Source organism: Heteronotia binoei, chromosome 1 (genome assembly GCF_032191835.1).
Source record: "Heteronotia binoei isolate CCM8104 ecotype False Entrance Well chromosome 1, APGP_CSIRO_Hbin_v1, whole genome shotgun sequence".
Taxonomy (NCBI): Eukaryota; Metazoa; Chordata; class Lepidosauria; order Squamata; family Gekkonidae; genus Heteronotia; species Heteronotia binoei.
In genome coordinates this window covers 238,884,894-238,912,432 of record NC_083223.1, presented here as the reverse complement: position 1 = coordinate 238,912,432, position 27,539 = coordinate 238,884,894, and the positions used below count along the sequence as shown (strand labels likewise).

General features: G+C 41.4%; 1 protein-coding gene across 1 annotated transcript; it reads right to left on the bottom strand.

The window, feature by feature from the left end:
* Window positions 1-9,530: 9,530 nt before the first annotated feature.
* On the bottom strand, window positions 9,531-25,648 carry PEX13 (peroxisomal biogenesis factor 13). The gene is made up of 4 exons (XM_060249669.1): window positions 25,450-25,648; window positions 18,001-18,698; window positions 14,789-14,914; window positions 9,531-12,418 (listed from the first exon to the last, which is right to left on the bottom strand). Exons 1-4 carry the CDS (start codon window positions 25,563-25,565, stop codon window positions 12,123-12,125), a joined length of 1,236 nt encoding a protein of 411 aa, XP_060105652.1. The 5' UTR covers window positions 25,566-25,648; the 3' UTR covers window positions 9,531-12,122.
* Window positions 25,649-27,539: the final 1,891 nt, after the last annotated feature.

Below are 27,539 nucleotides of genomic sequence, written 5' to 3'. Positions count from 1 at the left end.
ATGAAGTGTGTTCAGCAACTGAAAACAATGGAACTATAAGGACTGACTGAGGTGGTTGACGTGTCTGGGCAGTATCTCTTCATACTGTAGGTGGGGGGCATGGTCCTCCACACAAAAGGCTGACTGAATGGCCCTCCATGCAAAAAGTTCCTTGCCCATAGAAAACCAGATATCAAGAAGGGGTTTCATGCTAACTTTTCCATACTAGTTTTCTGGGCATGGAAACTGGAAAGGCATGGGAGCACTGTTATGCAAGCCTCCACCTGAAAATAGCATGAAGCCTTCTTAATGAGTCAGACCATTAATCTGTCAAGGTCAGCATTGCCTGCTCTGACTGGTAGTTAGTCTTCCAGGATCTCAAGCAGAGGTATTGGGATTAAACCTGTATTCACCTGCATGCATAGGAGATGTTCTGTCTCTGAACCACAGCCTCTCCCATTGTTCTGTCTCTGAACCACAGCCTCTCACATTGTTTGCCCTTGTATAGAATTAGTTTTCTTCAGGGGGAATAGGCCTGAATTCCATAAGAAGTACACAGAATCCAGATGCCATTCTGTACTGTTTTCATTTTCAGTATTTGGCTGGGACCCAAAAAAACTTCAAAACTAATTCAACGTGCCCAAAGAGTGCTTTGTGGACATTTTTATTTACCTACTATTAGGAACACATAATAAATTACTCTTTAGTGAACTGCCCACACCACTGTTTAATAGTCTCCCTATTTGAATTGCTTGAGATAGTCTCAGATGTGGTGCTAAACTGCCCTTGGTGGTTTCAACATCTATGTGGATGCCACCTTCATTAGTGTGACTAGGTACTTCATGGCTTCTGAAACAGCCATAGGGCTGCCCTGAGCACTATATTCACTGCTTGTATGGCAGGTCTTACAGATGAACTGGCAGGTCTTCTGTTCTGACTTGAAGTTACAAGGCTTCTCGGAAGCTCTGCATGGGTGGGGAACCCATTAACACCCTTCATTTCCAGAGCCTGATGGATCTGGTTTCCTGATCACTCTCATTGCTTTCTTGTTAACAAAATTATTCATCAATCACTAGAATATGGAAATGATGCATGCAGCTGACATGATCACTCCTATGATCCTAGTGCCTTCTCACGGAGTCCAGTTGCTTCCTTGGTTTGAGAAATTTAGGTCAGTGTATTAAATTGCAAGATGACTGAACACAGGTGGCAGAAATTTTACAAGAAATATGCTCAAACACAGACTAAAGCACATTTTCATGATGACTAGCAAGGATGGTGGTGAAGCTACCACGGCATCTATGCAAGGCTGTCTGATAAGAGGACAAATATCAGGATTCTCATGGAGCACAGAGTAGTCTCATTCCTTTGGATGAGTTTCTGTTGGTACAGTCTAAGGACATAGAATCACAGAGTTGGAAAGGACTATACAGGCCATCCAATCCAACCCCCTGCCCATTGCAGGATTACCCTGCCTAAAGCATCCCTGACAAGTGTTTGTCCAGCTGCTGCCTGAAGACTGCCACTGAGGGGTGATGGGATTTGTGGGTCCTGAAGTTAGCAAGAGTGCTCTAGGCTTACAGTGAATTGAGCCTTTTCTAGACAGTGTGTGTGCAGCTAAGAAGAAACTTACACAGAGCCTCTTTTGTCACTTCAAACTAACAAGAGTTCTTTATTATAGAGAACTCCATTTCTAGATAGTTTAGTTAGCTGGAGGGATAGGGATGCAGAAAAGCATGTCCTGCATCCATGTTGCCAAGGTGAAGAGTTGTGGCAACATGTGCACATGAGGGGACAATGCTGGAATGAAGGAAGGAAGCTTACCCTGAGAGTAGCAATCAACACATCCAAGGAATAGAATCAGAGAAGCAGAAAGGAAAGGGTGATCAGCCCAGGTCTCTCTCTCACTCTGATTATATGTTTAGTCCCCCTCTGAAGGCTGAGGCAAGAAACAGCACAAAACGTCCTTCACTTCTAACAAGGGGGAGCTCACCACCTCCCTAGGCAGCCAGTTACACTGATGAACTACGCTAACAGTTTTCCCTAATATCCAGTTGGTGCTTTTCTACCTGTAATTTAAACCCATCATTGCAAATCTTATCCTCTGCTGCCAACAGGGACAGCTCCCTGGCCCTCCTCTAAGTGACACCCTTTCAAATGTTTAAAGAGAGCCATCATGTCCCCTCTCAGCCTTTTCCTTCAGGACTTAACATTCCCAAGTCCCTCAGCCTTTCCGTGTAGGGCTTGATCTCCCTGATCATCCTTATCACTGTCTTCTGCACCCTCTCTATTCTGTCCACATCCTTTTTTTAAGTGAGGCCTCCAAAACTGTACACAGTACTCCAGGTATGGTCTGATCAATATGGTGTATACCAGGACTATGACATCTTATGGATGTTTTGCCTCTGTTGATACACCCCAAGACCCCATTAGTCTTTTTTGCTGCTGCATCATGTTGAGTGCTCATATTTAGCTTGGTCTACCTGTACCCTAAGATCTTCACACACTCTGCTATGCAGAACTGTTTCCCCCATCCAGTATTCAGGTTTCTCATTTGTTACACAGATGTAGAACTCTGCAGTTATCCTTGTTGAATTGCATATTGCTCACATCCACCCACTTTTCCAGTGTGTTCTGATCTTAGACTAATTGCTTGGAGAAGTGCATCCAACCATATCAGTACTAGGTCCTGGCCCATTTTGACTAAATGCATCTAGTCTCACTGCATCCTTGAGGCAGTTAATGCTCCTTAAGGGAAGGGGTGATTCCAGTTGTACTGGAAGGTGCAGTTGTAAAACAAACAAATGGCAATTGTACAACTCCAGGCTTTCTTATTATGCTGTTAATGGATAATTAGTTTTACAAACCATTTGCAATTTTATAGGGATCTTATTTAGAAGCTACCAAGGAAGTGGCTTTCCCAAGCATTGTCACTGAGATTACCGATGCTTCTAAATAAATTTAGCAGGGTAGAGATTTTGCATACAGAGTTCAGCCGAAAACAATTCCAACAGCAAACTTCCTGAGAAAGCAAGGGATGATCCCTAAATCCACCCCAGGCTTGAAACCCCGTTAATTCCACAGAAGCTTGCTGGGTGACCTTGGGCCAGTCAACTCTCTCAGCCCAACCTACCTCACAGGGTTGTTGTGAGAATAAAATGGAGGAGAGTAGAATGATGTAAGACACTTTGGGTCCCCACTAGGGGAAAAGGCAGGATATAAATGAATTAAATAAGGATACTGGAATCAAGATAATGTGTCCAAGTGAATGCAACCTAAAGAATTAGATAGCCTCTCTCATTACCTTATTAGGAGATAAGTCAAGGACAAAAGATATGCACTTATGCCAGTTTCTTTTACTTTTGCTCAGGTTTTTTTGTTTACCTACACAGGATGTGCGTTTATTTTTTAAACCTTTCATATTAAATACGGTCAAACTGAGCTCTGTACACTAAATTAAGCTCCAATCAGTGCATACTTACCAGAAGCAGAAGGGAGAGCAGCATTAAGCCTTACAGTTATAAAGAAAACCATTTAGAAAGACAGGAAGACCGAAAAGCAGCACTATGGTCATTGAAAGACTAAACGAGAGAGAAGAGCCTGAGCATAAAACCTCTCAGAACTCCGATTTACTGGTGATGGCAATACCCTGAGTGGATGTGGAAGGTAGTGAGGGAGTGGAAGCAAAGTGCTCAGTCTAGAAGCTGAAGACCTAGGTGGCTGAGTAGCCTCTCAATCCCTAGGTGCATGAGTGGGTGCTTGCAAGGCCTGCCTCTCTACAAGCTGCATCCAACCAACTTTTCTGTTGGTGAAAAAGGGATAAGAGTGTCCCCTTTGACCGCCCAAATAGGGTATGCTTAGCATTAGAACACAAATAGATATGGGCACAAACAGGTTCATGTTGAATCCTAGCCAAACCACAAACTGAACCACTTGATGGCCCTGCAAACCCCACTGAAAGGGATGGCAGTCCCTTTAAATGGGGTTTGCAGAAAGCCTGCCATCTGAGCGGTGGGGCACAGGCTTCTTCCCACTGCTCAGCTATTCTAGGCTGTCTTGTGCAGTCCCTTTAAAAATTAAAGGGTCTACACAAGAAAGCCTGAGAAGCACTTGAGCAATGGAGGAGCCCCCTGCCGCTCAGCTGTTTTGCTCTTGTGCAGTTACTTTAAAGGGACTGCACAAGAAACACCCCCTCCCCCAAAAGCTGAGCAGTGAGAGATCAGGACCTCAGCCTGAGAAACACTTGAGCAGTGGAGGAGCCCCCTGCTGCTCAGCTGTTTTGCTCTTGTGTAGTTACTTTAAAGGGACTGCACAAGAATCACCGCCTTCCAAAAGCTGAGCAGTGAGAGATCAGGACCTCAGTTTTAATCCTTGCCTTTTGTTTGACCCTCTGTTTAACTCTCCCCATACTGCAGTAAAACTGGTCAAGAACCTCTGAATCTGAGGGAGAAGAAAGAATGAAACAATCTAAACACTGCCACCTGTCAATAAAGCATTGATAATAGAGCAGAGCAGCCAGAATGAATTTCCTCACAATCAAGGAGGCCAACAACAATGTTATAATTACCACCTGTCAATAAAGCATTGACATTTTATTTGTGTCTTTCCTTCGATGTGATCTGAGGTAGTTATTGGGAACAAACTGGTAGAAAGTATTTAAAGGTGACCTATATTACATTAAAACAGAAATCCTAGAGTTATATCATATTGCCACTGAGCTTCCTCTTCCCCACAAACTGGGCCATTCCCTGGCACTACATCCAAACCTTCAGGAATGCCGAAGATAGCAACCTTGGCTCCAATGGCTCTGCAGATTTTCTGGGGCAAACTACAAGAAACAAACCAAGCCAGTGGGAAAACAGAACATTCTCTTTGATCCCAACCAGTTGCTTGTATAACTTAGCAACACCATCCAGGGAGGCACCAATTGCATTTGAGAAATAGTAGCTGGGCACAAGACCACCTGAGACCTGAACATTTGAGCTCAAGGAACACAAATACTTTAGATTACAACACATTTTTCATGTGGAGAGGCACAGCTCATAAGATGGAGTTTTGCTTTATGCCCATTTGACAAGGTAACATATACGAGACCAGGAATTTTCTCCTTGATTGTGTCCAGAAGGGTTGCAGGCAAAGCAATGGTCTTTGGGCACATCTAAAAAAATCTTTATTAAAACAAATGCACGACAAAAGGAAATATAAAATACAAAATGCATGAAATACATAACCATCCCTTTTCACTTTACAACCATGGATACTGACTTCCTTTATCAACACAGGGCAATTATGGTATTAATTCATTCTATTCTACTGCAAGTTCCATCCTCTGTATAGCCCCTGTATAGGTCTGATATGAGTGTGTCTGCTTGCTGTCTTGGTTGCTGGCCTGCTTGCTGGCTTGGTTAAAATCATGCACTTAAGTGTTCTGAGCTAAAATTGCTGTATAAAGGGCTTGCTCGACATTAAAATTACGGTAATTATAAAGAAAATAAGAGTTAATGGCCATCTAAAGAACAGCGTGCTGAATATATTCATAGAGGGCTATTGGCCAGCAAACTCCAGAAGGCTTGAGCATCTGGTTAAATGAATAAGTTTGAACTGTCTCTAGCTCCTATATAAAACATACACACCTAAGTGTCTTGGAGTGGTAAGTTTTTTACTGAAATAAAAACTTTAGAATTTTTAGTTCCATTCAGCTTTGTGCTATTTTTTGCTATCATTATTTTGGCTTATTCCAGAATGAGAGAAAAGATGTGGTAAGAATATGAACATTTGGTTGGTACTAGTGGCTGTTAAACCTGAAAAAACATAAACCATAAAATATAAAAAACATACAGAGGATGGAACTTGGTTGGTACTAGTGGCTGTTAAACCTGAAAAAACATAAACCTGAAAAAAGCATTACTCCTGAGGAAGTCTACTGATGAAATTGGCTTAAATCCGGGTACTCATAAACTTTTTTTTTTGCACTATGGGAATGTCAATATTGGACCTCTATTACAACATGAAGTATGCAAAATTTATAATATAAAGTATTATACATGAATGGATGTTTAAATTATGTTTAAATGTTTATTATAACATGAACTATGCAAAATTTTAAATGTGGAGCATTAAAATATACGAAGGCTTTTAAATGGTTATAATAAATTTTATTATTCATCACAGTAGTTGTTTAACTACCATCAGCCAATAGGCATAGATACAGACGATGGGAGAAATTCCTACAAACTTAGGCCAGAAGATCAAGCAATCAAGAGCAGTGTTCCTTCGAAACCGAGTTAGCATGAGCTAGCTCACAGTTGTTTAGCCTCCAACTCACACATTTTTGTCTTAGCTCACAAAAAATGGCCCAAGAGCAAACTAATTTATGCTGTACTTCACAACTTTAATGCCAGTAGCTCACAAAGTAGAATTTTTGCTCACAAGACTCCACAGCTTAGAAGTATCGATCAAGAGTGTGATATTGCTATGTAGAAGGCAAATGAAAAAGGGATCCAGTCAAAAGAATAAACACCCCCTTAAGTGGGTTTGAGGTACTCACAACTGCTGATGAACTGGTTGAGAAAGATGAACAGAGATGCAAAATTCCTTTGCGTAGGAAGCCACCTATCGCTTTCCTCTATTAAGCATGAGTATGACAATGTCAAAACTGCATATGAATTCCAGTTTAGCAGTAGTATGCTCTGAAACTATGTTGATAAAAGTATTGCAACCTTTAAATATATGTCTGAATGTCTAGGGCAGAGGTCCCCAACAATATTCCCTCTAAGCTGTGCGGTCTTGTGAGCAAAAATTCTACTTCGTGAGCTACCAGCATTAAAGTTGTGAGCTGCTGCATACATTAGCTTGCTCTGGGGCCATTTTTCCTGAACTAAGATGAAAATACGTGAGCCAGAGGCTACTGATAATGTACTGGATTCATTTCAAGGTGCTGGTTATTACCTTTAAAGCCCCATATGGCCAGGGTCCTGCATACGTTAGGGACCTAGCGAGCACTTCGGTCCAGGTCTCAAAACCTGTTGACAGTCCCCAGCATCAGAGAAGCGAAGCTCAAAACAATGAGAGCCAGGGCCTTTTCCATTGCTGCCCCTAGCTGGTGGAATGAGTTGCCGGAGGAGGTTAGGGTCCTGCAAGAGCTCTTAACAGTTCTGCAGGGCCTGCAAAACAGCACTCTTCCACCAGGCATTTACATGAATGGTAACATCTGCTGCAATGGGACTGGCCCATAAGAACACCACCAATGGCCTACTTCACTGTGCTATAGCAATCCTGAGACCTCTGAGTATAGCTAACCACCAGAACTTATATCGCTGCCTGAAACTATGATAGTAGCACATGCGATTGTTTTAAATTGTTTTTATGTTTTAATTGTTGTTTATTGTATTGGTCACACTAATGTGTTTGTGTCAACCCTTGGTTTGTGAGCTGCCCTGAGCCTGCCTTTGGTGGGGAGGGCAGGATATATAAATAATTAAATATATAAAACTGTGAGCTAGCTCACACTCACTCAGCTTAGAGGGAACAATGGTCCCCAACCTTTTCTGACCCTGAGAGAAAAGGGCAACTTTTGAGGGGGTGGAACACTTTCCCTATGAAGAAAGATGTGACGGAACCGGCCCGATTCTGCTTTCAGACCCTTTCCTGGACTCCCCTCTTGCAGTAGTGTGGTCTAAGGCAGTTGTGGAATCTATGTGGTACAGAGGGACTATCTTTTTAAACAGACAAAATATTTAAAACAAGCAACTATTTACAGGCATTTTTAAATACAGGGTGAACAGAAGTAATAAATGAAAGTAGGGATAAACGCTCCTTCTTTCCCTAATATATAACTGGCCCTGACCATACCATCCGGAACCAGTTGCCAAGACTCAAATCAAACTCAAACTGCCTGTCAGCTTCCCCTGACAACTTTTAACTGCCCGTTTCCCTCCAAAAGCCTCTAATATAAAACCCAGTTCCCGCCCAGGAACTGACTTTCCTGCTTGCAGCATTCTGGGAGACCAGACAGACTTCCTGTCACTCTAGGAGACCTCAGAATCGCTGTTCCCAGACAGGAGGGAAGGGGGAGGAGGAAGAGACTAGGCCCAAAGCCTGTCTAGAGTTTGAGAGACTCCTCCAACCACTCCCAGACAAACATAGGCCCAAAATGGTTTCTCCACAAAAGAGGTTAGGGATTTTTAGTTTGGAGACATGATAGATGTTTACACCATTATGCATGGAATAGAGAAGGCAAAGAAAGAAGTACTTTTCTCCCTTTATGTGCTAATCTCAATTCCCCTGTTTCTTCCCTGGGTGACCTTGTGCAGCCTCAACTTGTTTCTCTGTAACAGGCCAGTGTTGTTATTTCCATAACTTGCTTGGTGGTTTTAAGGATTACAGCAGTAATAAAAGTGAAGTGCTTTGTGCCCTTATAAAAAGAGCTATGTAAACACTAAGGAATATTATTGACATTCATTGGAAACGAAGCTGTACTTGAACACAGTCCCACGTGTCCCACGATGCCAGGTATATTCTATTGTTGTTCAGGATCTTAAAATGACAGATAATGCTTCTCAGGTTCTAACTGCTACTACTTTATCCCCAGCTATCAAGTCAGATATTCCCAAAGTGTACCAGAGACCAATGTAAAAGGCAAATATATTGCAGTTATAAATCTGATTCTGATTTAACAAAGGTACTTTTTAAATTAAATTTTGCATAGTTGTTTGACCAAAACATAATGATGTAGCAATATCTGTAGCAATTTGCCTTCCTTGTGTATCTGAAGCCAGGGCGGGGAGGGCGGGACTTGACAACATCTCATTTAGGGTTACTGCAATTTAAATAAAATTATGTATATATCTATGTATTTAGGGTAGTGGTGCAAAAATCTGTGTATAATGGGAAAGAACTGAAAAATGGAACTGTTATCAAATACCAAATTTATGACAGTTGCATCCTAATTCTGGATTTTACTAAAATTTTGCAGTTATTATATATTGAAAAGCATTATCTATAGTCAGTTTTTTTAAAAAATGTATCATTGGGGTAAAGCTCTACCACTTCAAAAATCTGATTCAAAGTTACTTTTCCAGTACACATTTTCATTCTGCTTGCTCACAGAATAAGATATACTCTACAATAGCAGTCATTAAAAGATCATTTTAAAAACTGGGGTTTCTTTTAAAAAATATAGTGCTGTGCACCAAAATTAGCAGAAATGCAGATGTAATTGATGGCATAATTAAGAAGTTTCCATGCCCATTTTCTATTGCATACAGTAGATCCATTGTGCCGGTTCCTATTATGTTCAAAATGCACTTGTTTAGTAAATCAGGATACATTTAGCAACTTTAACAAGCACTTGGCTTGGATCCATCTGTGATTTCAGCCTGTGGAGTGCAACTTCCTCACTTCCCCTTCTTGCAGCACCCCAAAGCATAATTATTTCCAATGTACAAAGCCTATATCAGCAAGAATAATTTTTGCAGAATTTCATTCACATTGATTCTTGTGTTTAATGTCAGTGTAAAAGGAATATTTCCAGAAGAACAGAAGCACTCTACTCAAGTTTCAGTGAAATTTAATAGATTTATACAGGTTAATTCAACTGCATGATAACCCCTTCAATAAAATTTAACTTAACTATTTTCATTCTGGTTCCACTAAAGCCAGTACAAAGGATTAGAGCCGAAGATCACTGTGCATACTTATCTTGTTGTATGCATAGTATGACACTTACAGTGATTTGTTAAATAAAGTCAAACAAGTACAAAGTAAAATAAAGACTGAAATTCCAAACAAATTTACCAAGTAATAAATTCCATCCAGTGCATTAGGATTTACTGCCAAGTAACTACAACCAGGAGCAAGCTTAAAGTTAGTTAATAGTGTTTTTTCCTCTAACCAAATATTTTTCAGTCCACTTTGTGAGGAAAAAATAACCACAAGTGGAAGGGCTTGAGAAGTGAGAAGACCTGGAATCAAAAGTACATTTGAGGTCTCCCTGTTTGAATTTTCAATAGACTGGAAAATGAAAGGCTTCTCCGGTTAAAATCTTAAGTATTAGTTACATAAACATACTTACCTCAATTTCCTAGAATATTTCAGTCACCACAATTTCCCTTTCATGTCTGACAAAGCAACTTCAGAAAGTCATCAATTTCTAGTAACACGAACAGTCAGTGTATGATGAGCATGCTTGTTCAAGATTGTTTGGCTAGTTTTTCATTCTCATGTCCCATAATGACTTTAATCTTATTGAACAAGGAAAGTCAACACTTTCTACCAGGAGCCATTAGACTGCTTTTTTTTTTTTTAAACAAAGGAAGATAATGTTATTCCATACTCTTAGTATCTCAGCACAATAGTAGGTTTAACAACTCTGGCCAGCTTTACAAACCTCCCTCCAGCAAAACTACCTTTACAAATCTCCCCCCAGCAAAACTAATTTAAACTGTTCACTACCTGCACTGTAATTTATTTCAGAAAACCAAATTGCTCAGAAGTGAGTGGAAGCAATGCTGTTAAAAGTTATCAGAATGCTAACTGTCTTGCAGTGGAAACTGACTATAAAAGCCCTACATAAGCATTTTTATTTTAAAAAATCAACCTCATTATACCAATTTAGTATCAGAATGAGTACTATGCAGTTTTGAATTATCATTCATGTTAAAAGTTACCAGAATGCTGTCTCGCAATGAAAACTGAGGATGAGAAGCCCCGCAGAAGCATTTTGATTTTTTAAAAACCTCATTATACCAGCTTCATATCAGAATTAGTACTTCCCAGTTTTTTCTCATTCAGTTTAAGATGAGCTATGAGAAGATTAATAGGTACGTCAATTGAAAGCTAGAGGTCAGATTTACCAGTTCATCTGTTACATACAGCCTGAAATTAGCTCATCAAGTCTTCCTGAAATAAACCTGGGTTGTTAACTCAACTATTCAGAACAGTATGGCCTTGATATAGCAGTAAATGTGATTTATAAAAAAAGAAAAAATCATGCCACTTTGCCTCACCTTTTAGGGCCAATATCATACTGGAAAACACAGATCTGTTCCACTAATAGTGATGCCTCTCCTCACCATAAGCAGCCTTACCCTAACATAAGTAGCAGAGCATCATGCATGAGGAAAAATTCCTAGCTCCAGAAGGAGTTGCTGTAGAGGAACAGACCTGTAGGCTTCAACCTGTACTGTTTTAGGCAAATACTACAGGCTCACTGCAGAATGATAAGTGATAAACTGGGCAACATGCACTTGCAATTTTAAAGGAAGAACCACAGAAAAAGATTTACATGTGATTTTACCAACCGCTCATGTTCCAACCATTCTACTAACAGTTGGAAATCTGGATTTATGCATGTGGATCTGTTGCCATTATGTTTGAGTCTTAGTGAGATTTACTTGGCAGAGAAAACAGCAGTGGAGAAAGAATGATTGTATGTCAGTCTTGGCAAACCATTTACAGGGATATGAACCAGCACAAAAGGAGGTATTCTCAAAGTTCAGACAAATGCAGTAAGAACAACATTTATCTCTGCAAAGACGACCATGTGACTTGGCAGAACAATCTGCATGGAACTATAATTTAGTTGGTTTTCTGTCAGGTCAGTTATTTCCATACAAAGCCAATCAGTACAAGCATTAAAATCCTCCCCTACCCAACAGCTGACTCACTGTTAGCCCAATGCTTCTATGAAATTCTCCCAAACAAAAACTGCTTTTAAGAAGAAAAATCCTCATAGTATGCTTAGAGATGCTTGCAGAGCACCTCCTTTCATTTGATCTTGCCAGATGCCACTGCAACGGTATATAAAAAGGGATTCTTCAGACAGAGGGAATGAATTTAAACATGGAGCTGTCTAAAGAACCTGTGAGTCAAGAAGAACCTGGTGCTGTGCCTTTTTGATTCTAAAATTGCCAAGCCTGAGATCCTAAACCGATACTAGCTAACTTAATCTAGCCATCCAACATTAAATGAACCACACAGCGCATTAGGGACAATAATGTTGCTCATTATATCTCTTCCCAGTTTGAATAACAAATTACCTGGATACGGTCAACAACAGCGTTCCACTACATCACTACTGAATGGCTACCTACAAAATTACTGGTAAGCACAATCCAGTCTCTTTGATAAACACTTTTGATGTATCAAAGTTCCTGTTTGTCTCCACCGAACCCAGCAGAATCAGATGCAGCAGGACCGTTATTTGTTTCCACAAACACAGACTCAAAGGCAGCTTCTTGCTCTTCTAATGTGTCAGCAACTGTAGCTCCTTGAACTGAAGCTGTGTTGGTAAACGCTGGTTGATCTGTAATCTTTTCCAACTCTGTGGTTCTTGTACCTTTCCTTTTGCCAAGTATCCTGACATAACTAGCTGGTATAAGTCCTGTTGTCTGGCCATCACGGCTAGCCAAAAGCCAGCCACGTATTTTGGGTTGCCGTTCTGGTAAGGAAAAATGAACTTCAAGTTACAAAGTGAATTCACACATATGGACACATTGGCTTAGTTAAATGTAACAGAATACCATGATTTATGCAGAAATATGAAGGAGGGCATTTTTATAAAGAGACTAGAATTGCAACATAATGGACTGTCCAGGCGGGCGTTTTTATAAGCGAATTGGATTGTAGTCAATTGCAGTATTTGTTGTATGTATAATCTTGCTATTACTGCACTGCCTTTGTAATCTATTTTCTGTAGTGTTTATGGTGTGGCAAGCCAGAGAAAATTTTCTTTTTGCATTTTTCCCTGATTCTGTAACCCTAATCTAATTGCATTATTTATTGGATGCCTCGTACTGACTGAATGTTTTAGTATTTTGTAATCTGTCCTGAATGTCAGTGAGAAAGGCAGGCTATAAAGTAAATGAAATTAAAATAAATAAAATAATTTGTCATTCCACTACATAGCCTGGAAGATCTTCAGATTCATGCATTCTACCTCCATTCTCTCCTTATACATGGCCAACTATGGAATTCTTTCTGATTTTGTGTCTACCCAATAGTTTGCCATTATGTCCAAACTGCCTCACTACAACTTGTGTTTTCCTTGAAAGCCAGGAATCCAATTTGGGGGGGAGGGGGAAAAGATTGGATTTATACCCCGCCCTTCACTACTTGAAGGAGTCTCAGAGCATCTTACAATCTCCTTCCCCTTCCCCTCCCCACAACAGACATCCTGTAAGGCAGGTGGGGCTGAGAGAGCTCTGACAGAAACTGCTATTGAGAGAAACAGCTCTGCAAGAACTTGTGACTGACTCAAGGTCACATCAGCAGGTGCATGTGGAGGACTGGGGAATCAAATCCAGTTCTCCCACATAAGAGTCTGCGCACTTAACCACTACACCAAACTGGCTCTCATAAACCACAGTATGAAAACCTTTCACAAGGAAAGTGTAAAACATTGTTTGCTTCCAAGACCAAAAAAAACAAGCTATGGGCTGCTGGGCACAAGGGGAGCAGCTTAAGCAAGTGGAGGATTCCACCACCACCCCTACTCCAGGATTCTTAATCTCTGAGTAGTACTCTATTACCACTGAACTAAGCCTGAGTCTCCAAGCATTTGGAAATTTAGCAAAAATAAGTTCTGCTTGATTTTGTATAGGACGCCTAGGTTTTTCAAAACACAATGAAAACCCATATAAAGGATACTTGAGATATAATGATTAAGTCAAGTTAAATATCAAAAAGCCAAAATTTAATAAAACATTAAGAAAACATACAGTCTCGTGTTCAAAATGGGAAGGCATATTAAAACATGACTAGCAAATTTTTTAAAGGGTTTTCTGCCAATCCTTGAGTTACATGTTAAAGAAGTGGACAGTTCAATTTTGGATTCCTGGAATAAGCACTAAAATGCAGCATTCAACATATGAAGCTTTATTACAATGAGCAAAGCCATTGGTCCATGTAGGCCAGTGTTGCTTGCTCTCTGGAGTTTTCCCCAGTTACTTGAGATGCTGGAGACTGTATTTTGTGTGCAAAGCATATGCTCTGCTCACCAAGCTTGGCCACTCTACAAGTTACAGTCTCAATACTGTATGCCTGAGGTAGCCCTAAAAACGAAAATAAATTTATTTTAACCTATAGTCAGCGTTGGCATTGTACTACTTCCAAAGATTTTGTAATAGTGCTCAAGTGTACAGCAGCAAATACCTGACCTTAATGTCAGGGTGCTGAAGGGAGGTGAAAGGATCTTTGGCTGTCACTGGCTGAAAGCTGACCTCATTTCACAGAGACAAGGCAGGCAGAAAGACTGGGGGAGGGGGGGAGAAGAGGCAGGGGACTCAGAAGGCAGCAGACCAAGATTATCAAGAGAATGAACATGGGGAGGAAAGGGGGCATGGAGAAGAATACTAAGACAGAAAGACCCAAGCAATCCTGAAGAACTAAGGGGAAGAAATCTGAAAGAGAAACGAATACTCAGAAGAGAGACAGAGCAGAGGCACATGGCCAGGAACTGCAGAAAAAGGCAGGCTTAAATTCATAAACTGATTTGAGATAACCAATTAAATTCTTGGCAGCAGGCCTCTTATACAGTTATACTGGCACAAGATAAAGCACAGGCTTGCTTGTCTCCAGTGCAAAAACACAGAAGTTTAGAACCAACTCAGTAAGATTTCCTTTGTTGAGATCTGCTGAGAGACATGGTTCCACACCCCAGAAATTAAGCAGGTTGTCTCTAAGGCTCTCCAACTATGCCTGGCATATTAAAGCTGAGCCAAAAAAACACACATTTTTCTAAATTTTTCCTTTATTTTATAAACCATACTAATATCTAGGGGAAATGCACAATAATTCAGAACTGCCTTACCTTTGGGGGCTAATTTTAGCATTTCACCAGCACGGAAAGAAATTTCTTCTTCTGAAACAGTATTGAAGTCATACTCTGCTCTCCCAACAATATGATCATCTTCTCCACTTGCCCAGTTACTGGAAACTGTTCCACAGAACAAGAGTGAGACAAGTAATTGTAACTCAGCTGGAGCAATACAGTGCCTTGTTGCCAGAAAGAGTTGTACAGTGGCTCTAAGAGGGATCCTCAGCCTTTTTGAGTCTGTGGGGACCTTTGGACTTCTGAAACAGCATGCTGGGTGCAGCCACAATACGGTTGTTCCAAGAGAAGAAGAACTGGTTTTTATATCATGCTCTTCACTACCTGAAGGAATCTCAAATTGGCTTACAATCGCCTTCTCTTCCTCTCTCCACAACAGACAATTTGTGAGGTAGGCCAGGCTGAGAGAGCTCTGAGAGAACTGTGACTAAGTCAAGTTGGCTTCATGTGGAAGAGTGAAGAATTAAACCTGGTTCTCCAGATTAGAGTCTGCCACTCTTTAACTACCACATCACGCTGGCCGAAGTCAGGTACAAAATAATCGCAACAGCTTAACTTCAGTCACACAATGACTGTGATGGCAGCTACTGTCAGAGCAACTTTTAAAAAAATCTGCACAGCCAATCAAATCTTCAATGGCTGGTCAGAAGCCTAAAAACACTTGGTAGGCACCAGAAAACATGTCAGCAAGCACCAGGGCACCCATGCGCACCACATTCCAGGGGCAGGGAACGTTGGCTCTCTAGATGTTTTTTGCCTACAACTCCCATCAGCCCCAGCCATTTGCCATGCTGGCTGGGGCTGATGAGAGTTGTAGGCAAAAAAACATCTGGAGAGCCAATGTTCCCTACCCCTGCAGCTAGAATGTCTATTTAATATGGGACAAACCCAGTTCACATCTCAGTTAAGCTCCAGGGGGACCCTGAGCACATTCTTAATTCTCAGCCTAGCACAATCCCAAACAGCCTTGCCTAGAAATTCCCTCCTCCAAAACATATAAGTGTTTTTCTAGCCCACATCCCTGAAGATATGCAATAGCTGTGGACATGTGTGGACAAAAGGGGCAAGGGGGATTTCTAATTTTTTATCTGTATGATTACCTGGAAAACAATTCTGTAGCCCTGTACGGATTGGGACCCATATAGCTACAGGACCATCATTTCCTACATGAACCTACTTGCCAACTACAGTCACTAGGCTTTAGCAAGACCTTGCCTGTAGGGTCCCTTGATGGCATTTTTTATTTTATTCTGTTGGCTTTATATTGAAAAAAAAATTGCTTTGAAATGGAGGGTGTATGATATAGTTTTATTGTTTTTTATTATTTGTAAGGTGCCTTGAGCTTGCTGTTAGCAAAGAAAGGCTACATATGTACATACGTGTGTGTATATGTATGTATTTTAATAAAATGCAAATGTTTTTGCCTGTGAAAATATAGTCCAATACCTCTTGATTGGTTTGTTCACATAAATGCTACTAGAAGAGGTTCCACTTAATTATATTCCAGGAAGCCTCTCTCCTACTCGCAGATGATTACTTTAACTCTTAAATAACACCTAGAGAACAACACTTGGATATCCTCACCTGTTTTTAGTAAATATGATACACCTTACAGGAATACGTAAAATATGTCTCTTATTCAGCATACGCATGCAAACATTCATTCTAACTCGAGGACCAATTGTAACCAGAATTTGAACCTGGAGCTTGAATTGGGTTTGCAAATTACAATGGGAAGTGGGGCTAGCATCTGTGGGAATGGGAAGCATCTGTGGAAATGGGAAGTGGGGCTAGCATGGTTAAGCATGAAAAGGGAAGGGAAGATGGAATTTGTACCAGACATGGGAGAAGGAGGAAGCAAACATTCCTGAGGCTGCTATCCACAATGTGCAGGGAGCCAACACTACATCTGTACCAGGCCATTCATACCAGCCTAATAAATAAACTGACTATCTAGTACTCTGTAGCAAGTGAAAACTTTCCTCCAGGCCAATTTTTACCAAAGTTGGTTTTGCAAGGTAACAAATGAATATAGACTTTGTATTCTATTAAGTCTCTCTACATAATATTGTAAGCATAATGGGATGGCTAAAGTTATAGATATTGTAATAGTTGTATGTGTTGGATTGTTATTGTTATATTAATATTAATAAATTTATTTAAAATTAAAAAAAAAACACAGGCATATGTGAGCTCATGAGCTAGTAAATGAGCTTGTAAGCAACACACGAGAAGCATCCCAGATAACCAGGTAAGGAATGCATCAGTGAACTGGTTTCAGTAGACAAGTTGCTCAAGCAATATAGGTCTAAGTGGACATCTTGTCAGTAACTTCTGCGGATTTACGGTATTTTCAAAACTAATATATATTACTATTAGCTGTGGGAAATGGCTATTGAACAATACATTCTGTTGAATCATTGAACAGCATTTTCCTTGGCATGAGGCACCTGCACACAGATTCTATTATTGTTATATACAATGGTTTAAAGTTACACAGAAATATTTCTTGTGCTATCATTCCAGGAATCAAGGTAAAATAGCAAACACTAAGGAAAATTGTGTGCAATGTGAAAGCCTGCATACTGCATCAAGTACTTGCTGTCCTACATATAAAAAGCGTTCTCAGTATGTGATTTCTGGCCCACAAGACCATCATGGCTCATCTACCCTAAGGTCTGACATCTTCACTTATATGTAAACAGAGCAGTTAAAAGCAAGTAAAATGATAACTTCCTGAAGGCAAAGGAAATTACTTCACGTTTTAGAGGCATATGAGTGCATGTTCTTGTGTCATATCTACATAAGCAGATGATAATAATACAGCACTCTTGCAAATCACTTAACATATTACTTGGTTATAATCATGACAACTCTCTAAGACAGATCAATATCCCTTCCTTTATTATCAAATTACAGACAGCTTGGCTGGGACTAAAAAACAGACTGCCTAAGATTGCCACATGAGTCCATGACTGAGGCAAGATGCCCAAGAGACTTCCTAGTCTGTAGTTCAGTCTTTTAAGCCAAAAGACTAAACTACAATTTGCTTTCCAGGATAGCAAAAATCAGTTTAACTTCTATTTAAAATAATCATTTTAACTTCTGATTATTACCATGCAGTTCTATAGGTGACAACATTGTGTTTATTACAGTCCTTCATATTCTATAATCATGGATATCCCATTTACCTGTTTCTTCCTCACTGTAGGTGGAGAGCAGCTTCCAAATGAGGTAGGGACCGCCAAGAACAACAGCAAAGAACAGAAAAATAGGCCAGGATTTTGCAGAGTTAGCAGCCTTGTCCTCAGAACCAATGCGAGCCACAGTTCCTTCACTTTCTGCCCACAAATCCTCATCCTCTGAACTTTTTCTCATACCCAGCAATCTCTGTAAACGCCTGTAGAGGTACCTTATAGTTCTGACTAATGCAAAAGCTGAAAACACCTTTGTGAAATGTATTTTGAGTCGGGAGAAGTGATTGGCTACATCCAAAACAGCTCGGAAACTGTTGTAGACAGCAGAAAACGTAGCGTCCATCATCATGCTAACTGAAGCAAAGGCATGCACTATGCTTTCAATGGACTGGAACGCACCACGGCTGCTCTCCTCAGCCTGCTGAACAAATCTGCTGGTAGGAATGTCATCCATTCGAAACCGATTGTAGCTCAAGCCACCATATCCATAACTGTAAGGGCTGTAGCTCCCATAAAAGGAATTTCCGTATGTCCCATAGCCTGGAGAAAAAGAGCTATTATAAGCTGGTCTGAAAGCATTCAGGCCATTGTTTCCTGCTTGTTGAGATGGCCTTGGCAAAATAGGAGGGGGCACTCGTGTCAGGGTGGGTTGTCCAGGTCGAGTCAGCTGATTGGCCATCACATTGGCAGGCCTAAAATTCAGAAATCCACTATTAACACACTTGTAAGTTTAGAATACTCCTCCATCTTGCACTTCTCCAAGCACTCTACATTGCATCCTACCATTCCACTCAGCTAAGGGTGGTATGTTCTTCAACACATGGCATATGCTGCTAGCAGAAGAGCTTTTGTGTTGGCAGGATGTGCCACTGCTGACAGAATTAAAGGATACGACCCTTTATATTAACAAGCTGATTTTAATCAAGCTTATGTACACTCCTCTTCAATGGATCCTTTATCACAGGAGTGGCCAATGGTAGCTCTCCAGATGTTTTTTTACCTACAACTCCCATCAGCCCCAGCCATTGGCCATGATGGCTGGGGCTGATGGGAGTTGTAGGCAAAAAAAAATCTGGAGAGCTACCGTTGGCCACCCCTGCTTTATCAGATATTATTAAAATTAAAGTCTTTAAATACAATAAATAACCTCTTTCTATGCAATAATAAGTGTTTAATATCTGGTTTTGAGCAGCTCTTCAACCAAGACTCTCACCACAATACCTCCCAGTAACAGATTATGGAGAGTTAATATGTAACAGACACTTGTATTAATCTTTAGCTTGGGAACAAGCATGAATTGATTTGGATTCAAAACTTTCAGTCCTAGTTGGGTACAATCCACCTCTCACTGGGCCTGCAAGACTACTCACAGGGCCTGCAAGACTGAACTGTTTTGGGTGGCATATGACATCTAATGGGAGAGGGCTGCCACCACATCTGGATCTATTGCACTTTAGTACTAACTGCCTAAGATCTGTACACATTGAGAAAGGAAATATTATATGCCTGAAGTAATGCCATTGCAATTTATCTAATTGTTTTATTGTTTTAATATTTTTTATTGTGTATGTTATGTTGTAGATGCCTTGAGACTGCATAGAATAGGTGGGATATAAATATAACGTAAATAAAAATAAATAATTGCACTGATTCCTCCATTTATGGAGGTAAAGTTGCCATCTACCAGGAGCCTTTTCTACAGTGGCTCTGGTGTAAGGACACTGTCCACCGGAAAGTCCTCTGCTGGTGCATTCACACTACACTAAATAATGTTTTACATCTGGATTTTTGCTATTCTTACACAGTAAAAATATGGATGTAAAACACTTTATTTAGTGTAGTGTGAATGCACCATGTGTGTTCTTCCCTGGTCTCCTTGTGCAGAAAGATGGAATCACTTTTATTCCATTGCACATCTAGCAATTCATACTTCCACAGAGTTGTTTTTAAAGATTTATTTTAATTGATCCCTATCTGGCCTACCAAGATACTTTTGAATTAGCAAAATATGAAATTACTGGCTGTGACAGGATCATAATTTCCATCACATTTTTCCTCTTCAGATGGAAAACTGAATTTCCCCGTTCCTTTCATGAAAATAGAAACCATGGGCAAAGAGGGGCCTCCTTGCTCCATTAATTTCATTTGACCAAGATTACTTCTTCACCCAAAGAGTGATTAACATGTGGAATTCACTGCCACAGGAGGTGGTGGCGGCCACAAGCATAGCCACCTTCAAGAGGAGTTTAGATAAAAATATGGAGCAGAGGTCCATCAGTGGCTATTAGCCACAGTGTGTGTGTGTGTGTGTGTGTGTGTGTGTGTGTGTGTATATATATATATATATATATATATATATATATATATATATATTTGGCCGCTGTGTGACACAGAATGTTGGACTGGATGGGCCCATTGGCCTGATCTAACATGGCTTCTCTTATGTTCTTATTGTAGATTATCTATAAATCAAGTGAAATGCTTCAGGGAGGGAAATGAGGTCCTGGACCCCGAGTGTAAAAATTCAGATCTAAAACTAGCGTTTCATACACCTTGGCTATACACACTGATCTAGAATACAAATTCTAGAGAACATAACATAAGAACATAAGAAAAGCCATGTTGGATCAGGCCAATGGCCCATCCAGTCCAACACTCTGTGTCACACAGTGGCCAAAAAAATTATACACACACACACACACGTATATATATATATACACACACACTGTGGCTAATAGCCACTGATGGACCTCTGCTCCATATATTTATCTAACCCCCTCTTGAAGCTGGCTATGCTTGTAGCCGCCGCCACCTCCTGTGGCAATGAATTCCACATGTTAATCACCCTCTGGGTGAAGAAGTACTTCCTTTTATCCATTTTAACCCGACAGCTCAGCAATTTCATCGAATGCCCACAAGTTCTTGTATTGTGAGAAAGGGAGAAAAGTACTTTCTCCATCCTTCGTGGGAAGGGTGGGATATAAATCCTAAATAAATAAATAAATCCCATGCATAATCTTGTAAACCTCTATCATGTCACCGCACCTCAAAAAGGATATTATAGCATTGGAAAAAGTCCAGAAAAGGGCAACTAGAATGATTAAAGGGTTGGAACTCTTTCCCTATGAAGAAAGGTTAAAACGCTTGGGGCTCTTTAGCTTGGAGAAACGTCGACTGCGGGGTGACATGATAGAGGTTTACAAGATAATGCATGGGATGGAGAAAGTAGAGAAAGAAGTACTTTTCTCCCTTTCTCACAATACAAGAACTTGTGGGCATTCGATGAAATTGCTGAGCAGTCGCGTTAAAACAGATAAAAGGAAGTACTTCTTCACCCAAAGGGTGATTAACATGTGGAATTCACTGCTACAGGAGGTGGTGGCGGCTACAAGCATAGACAGCTTCAAGAAGGGGTTAGATAAAAATATGGAGCAGAGGTCCATCAGTGGCTATTAGCCACAGTGTATATATATGTGTGTGTGTATAAAAAAAAATTTTGGCCACTGTGTGACACAGAGTGCTGAACTGGATGGGCCATTGGCCTGATCCAACATGGCTTCTCTTATGTTCCTATGTCACCACGCAGTCAACGTTTCTCCAAGCTAAAGAGCCCTGAACGTTTCAATCTTTCTTCATAGGGAAAGTATTCCAACCCTTTAATCATTCTAGTTGCCCTTTTCTGCACTTTTTCCAATGCTATATCCTTTCTGAGGTGCAGTGACCAGAACTGTACACAGTATTCCAAATGAGACCGCACCATCAATTTATACAGGGGCATTATGATACTGGCTGATTTGTTTTCAATTCCCTTCCTAATAATTCCCAGCATGGCGTTGGCCTTTTTTATTGCAATCACACACTGTCTTGACATTTTCAGAGAAGATAGCTATGATACTGTGTTGAAGCAGAGTAAAGAGATTTACTATGGTAGAAATGGGCTAGAGTTGACTGAAAGTGAAATAAGTAAATCCCACTTTATTCCATGGGACTCAATTGCAAGTAAGCATGCACTGGTCTGTAAGAGAGGTACACTCCTCTGAGCCCACTGACTTTAGCAGGGCATAATTTTGCTTAAGAATGCACTGCTAGTCAAGTAATGTAATGTAAAATTTTTATTTGTATCCAAAGTATACAAAGCATTGTCTTTAGCTGGCGAACATGATATATAAAACCCATGGAGAAAACTTCTTTTTGTAAAGAGGGGGGTCAAAGGGCTCTGAAGTATTAGAGGACAGTGCAAAGCTCAAAGGTAGCTGAAATACGAACAGAATGACCTGTAAACAGCAACTGATTTTTACTTGAGAATAAGTCCCATTTAACTAAGTGAGATTTACTTCCAAGTAAACAAGCTTACGCTGTTTGACTCATTTTATGCAAGTAGGGAACATGTAGTAGAGTTGCAAGTTCATTTCAAAGGTTAATTGTGCAACATCCATCTCCATTCTGCCTCCTGCAAATTACACCACATGCCTGATAAAAGCTAAACTAAACTTGAGGTACTGGATTGCCTGGAAGTGCCAGAGTACTGAACATGGCTAACTCCTGCACTGTGTTATTATTTGGACAAAAATAAGAGTACTGTGCTTCAGTTGTTCACCTGCAAAACTAACAACACAACACAAACAGGTTTACAAAAGTGACTTGCCACAGATATTATAATTAGCTTGCTCACCTATGTGCAGCAATGATATGATGAAATATCTGTGATATGCATAGTTATTTTGTAGCCTGAAAGAAAGTAACTTTGGTAAGGCTTCACAGCCTAGTTATCACAGAGTGGCTGTTGAATGATGTAATTCATGGGATCAATGTGAGGATAAAGAAATAATTTTATACTTCTAGCAACATTTTGTACAGCCAATCCAGGATTATTTCAGGGGTCCACAACGCTAGAATCTGAGTTGTCTCTAAGTAAATTGGACTGAACCAGCTTTTCTGTTGGTGAAAAAGGAACAGGTCCCCTTTGACAACCACCAGTGGAAGAAAAATACGCATGCAGTGGGGGCTGAAGTGAAGGGCAGAACTGGATGAGACTGCGCAGAAAAGCGGTCTGGAAGCAACCCAAAAGCTGTTTGCTCCTCTTCCCTCTGTAACTGCTCTTTCATCTGTGGAACGATAATCAGGAAATTGTGCCTGGTTAACAAGCTGTAAAAGCTTAAATAAAATGTAAAAGGTGAGTCAATGTTTGTGGTACTTGTTATAAATTTAAGCCAATAGAAACTATCTTACTGATCAGTCCTATTTTGAAGTTAAGTACCACCAAGTTCAATGGAGTGTATTCCAAAATTAGCACAAGAAAGGATTGCAGTGAATGCAGGAGTGTTGCACAACCTTAATTATCCAGGAACGTAAAAAACATTATTGAGCACACCCAGCTTGATGAAAACAGGGAAGTGGGGGAAAGGATACGATTAACAATAATTGCAACTGTATGCATGCATCAACTTGTTGTGATTTTACTGGGGGGGGGGGGGGGGGTGATTCCATTAGCAAAAAGTCATCATGCACATTGGGAATACACCTGGAGCTAGAAAAGCAAAACAAAACACTAAGGAATCATGGTGCTATGGACTATTTATATAAAGCTTTGGAGAAGGAGGGGCACTCAGTCCAATTAATGCATGGGAGGAGGGTGAAGGATATCTTTCAAAACATGTTCTTGCACAAATATCTCAATTAACATTTCAGCTTCAGTTTATAGCATACATGGTACAATGCAATCCTGTAGAAAAATTGGCAATATTAAGCTTCAAAATCTATGAGCTTTGACCGGCATAACTGAATAAGACTACACTGTGAGTTACAGAAGATGATCTATGTGGACTTTTCGGCTTCTCTGTGCTAGCACTGGTCCAAACACACACACAGTGCACCATGAGAACTAATCCAATAACCTGATCAGGGCTCCTCCACTAAACATTACATTTAATTTATTCCCTCACAGAAATATTAACTGCTGACTAGTGTTCCTTCTAAGCGGGGTTCATGTGAGCTAGCTCACAGTTTTTTAGCCTCTGGCTCAAACATTTTTGTCTTAACTCAGCCTGCTCAGGAAGGATGGCCCTTGAGCACACTCACTAATTTATACAATAGTTCACATCTTTAATGCTAGTCACTCACAAAGTAGAATTTTTGCTCACAAGACTTCACAGCTTAGAGGGAACTTTGCTGCTGACCATATTCTGAGAGAAAATTTCTCAGGTCTTCAGAAACAATTCCAGAGGGACACTGACAGCAAATAACAAGTGAGTTTTGTGGCATCAGTTTGGCCTGAGATTCTGCAGACCAGGACCCACTCTGCCGAATGCTACAGCCCATAAAAACACATGCCACAGTAGTATGTGTGTTACTTTTAACAGGCGCCACAAATTTCACCACATATTTCTTCACAGTATTAACAGCAGCTTATTAAGTTGAAAATTCTGCTTCTCCTCAGGTGAAGAGGCAGAAACTATTAACAGCACCAAGGTAACAGATTGTTCTCTGGAAAAGCCAGTGGGGTGATGAGGGAAAAGAACCCTGTGGGTAGGTAGAGAGAACTCCCATTGCTTCCTCTGACTGCTTACTACACTTTTCATCCCACCCTTCCTCCAAGCAGCTCAGGGCCATCTATTAAACTTCCTGTAAACTTGCTCAGGGCCAATGGGTAGAATGAACAGTTTTTTAAAAGTAAACTAACCCTTTAAACTGATTACCAGGCTAAGAGAGTGAAAGCACAATCTTAAATAGTCACACCCTTCTAAATTCACTGACATCAGTGGATTCAGAAAACACTGTTCAACATAAATAGATCCAATGGGCAAACGTGTTGATCCCCTCGTCTGAAGAAGTGTGCTTTTAGCACACGAAAGTGTACGTTCTGAATAAAACTTTGTGGGTCTTAAAGGTGCCACTTGACTCCTGCTTTGTCCAACTGTTCAATATAGCATCATGACTGTCCTCAGCTTCCTGGCTGGCCGAGGATTTGAGGCAGGTGCTTCCAGTCCCCAGTGAACTCCACTGGATCTGATTTACAGAGCAAAGTCTCGGGGGAGGAGATTTTGCCCCCTCTGCGGATCCTCCTTGGCCGACGCAAAAGGTTTCCCCCTGCCTCCTTGCCCTTTCTATGTCCACAGAGGAGGAGTTCGGGGAAAACAGGACGTGTATGGCCAGCCAGTTTGCTCGTGCACACCCTTTACTGCCTAACAGGAAAAGAGACGGAACACCCCCCCCCCCCCACACACACACACACAAAGTCTGAAAGCGACCTAAGGCACACGCCACGCTAAGAATGAGGAATGAGAGGAGAAGGGGCTTCACCCAGGAGTATGTGTGCGTCTGGCAGAGAGGGCCACTGCAGCTCCCTCCCACCAAAGACTGACAGCGGGAATGCTATCCATGTTTCATTCTTTGCTCTCCAGGCTACTTTTCCTTCTTTCCCTTCCTCCCCGACCCGCCACTCACAGGCGCCTATTCTCCCAAGGCTTGGGCGGCGGAGGCTGGTTAGCCGCCATCATCGCGCAACGGCTCCGACGAGCTCCGTCTTCACCTCCGCTTCCTCGAACGAGCGCCGAGTTCATCGACCCGTCCCACGCCCCCGCCGCGAGTCCAGCCCTTCGATCGACTACCTCTGGTTGCGGCTGATCGAGGCCACGCTCTCGCTCGCAATACAGAGCGCTTTTCCCGCCCCTTAAAAAGGAATTGCAGTTACACGCTGCAATTCCGGTTCCCAACTGCAGTTTAATAATTGACAGATTTGTAAAAAGTGCACGAAGTTCTAGTACTAATGATTAGTTTGTTGCCGGTTTTATTAATTATTATTATTATTGACTCAGAATATCACCTCAAATCATTATGGCGTGTGTCCCCCCCCCCCCGAGGCTTACAAGATCTCCCCTACACCATTTTACCTTGACAATAACCCAACCCTGTGAGGTAGGTTCAGGGCTGGCCCTGCCACTAGGCAAACTATGCAATTGCCTAGGGCGCTGGCCTTCTGGGGGCACCCCCATGTGACCTGGTGACATTATCAGTGGGGGGGGGGCAGGGAGAATTTAGCCTTGCCTAGGGTGCCAGGCAGTCTAGGGCTGGCTCTGGGTAGGCCAGGCCAAGCACAGTGATTGGCCTAAAGAAACCCACTGTCAACCTGTTGTGTATGTAACTATGTTTTATGTGGGTGTTCGTTCCTGCTCATTGGAGCCTCTAGAACTGAGCTTGGGGACCTTGAGACAATGGGAAGCAGGATCCAAATCTCTGCTTCCCTGGACCAGTTGCAAGCCCTGCTGGTTCAAATGGTCCAATGATGTGCAAGCGCGGGAACTTGTATGTGTATATATTTGGCTCCGCTGGCCCAGTTCAGTAGTCTTAGTTTAACCATTGCCATGCAGTAATCACTAATAAAGAGCTGTGATCAACTGCAACCGAGCCCATGTATTGAACCCTCTATTTAACACAACCAAACAGTCCTGAATACAGAGGTGGCACCTGGGATCTCCTACTAGTACAAAAGTGATCTCCGGAGGACCAAGATCAGTTCCAGGTTTGATTCCTTACTCCACTTACACCTGCTGGAATGACCTTGGGGCAGCCATAAAGGGCAGCTGATGTAAGAGCTCTCTCAACCCCACCTACCTCACAGGGTGTCTGTGGGGGGGGGGGGGAGAAGGTAAAGGAAATTGTGATCACTCTGAGAGTCAGAGTATAGGGTGGGATATAAATCCAATATCTTCTTCCCCTGGAGAAAATGGCTGCTTAGAAGGGTGGATTCTATGGCATAACAACCTGCTGAGGTCCCTCCCCACCCTTCCTAGGCTCCATCCTCAATATCTCCTGGTACTTCCCAACCCAGAGCTGGTAACCCTAGCTCTAAATGTTTCCAGCCATTATTTGGAACATACTGTTTACTAGGCTTGCCAGTTCCAGGATGGGAAATCCTTAGAGATTTGAGGAAGAATCCTGGGGATGGAGGGATTCGGGGAGAGATCTCTGCAGGGTATGATGCCATAATGCCCACCCTCCAAAAGATCCATTTTCTCCAGGGAGACTGATCTCTGTCATCTGGCAATCAGTTTTAATTCCAGGAGATCTCCAGTCCTCACCTGGAGGTTGGCACTGTATGGCCAACAGTTTATTAGTCATATTTGCTCAGACCCCTCAAACAAAGACTCTTGCGTGGACAACTGACAAAGCATTTTTTGAATTACAACAACAGTTACCCAATATGTAGTGTAGTGGTTAAGTGCATAGACTCTAACCGGGGAGAACCATGTTGATTCTGCACTTCTCTACATGCACCAGCAGAGTGCTCTTGGGTCAGTCATAACTCTCTTGGAGCTGTTTCTCAAGAGCAGTTCTCTCAGAGCTCTCTCAGCCCCACCTACCACAAAGGTCTGTTCTTCCACATCTTTACAGAGCAACAAAGCCAGGATATTGCACAGAGCTAGTCTGCTAAAATGGTATTGAAAGTGCCACTGGACTTCATTCTAAGCAAGTTTCATGCCAGAGTGGGTGTTTAAAACTGGATATCATTGACATACTAACAAGTACATTATACA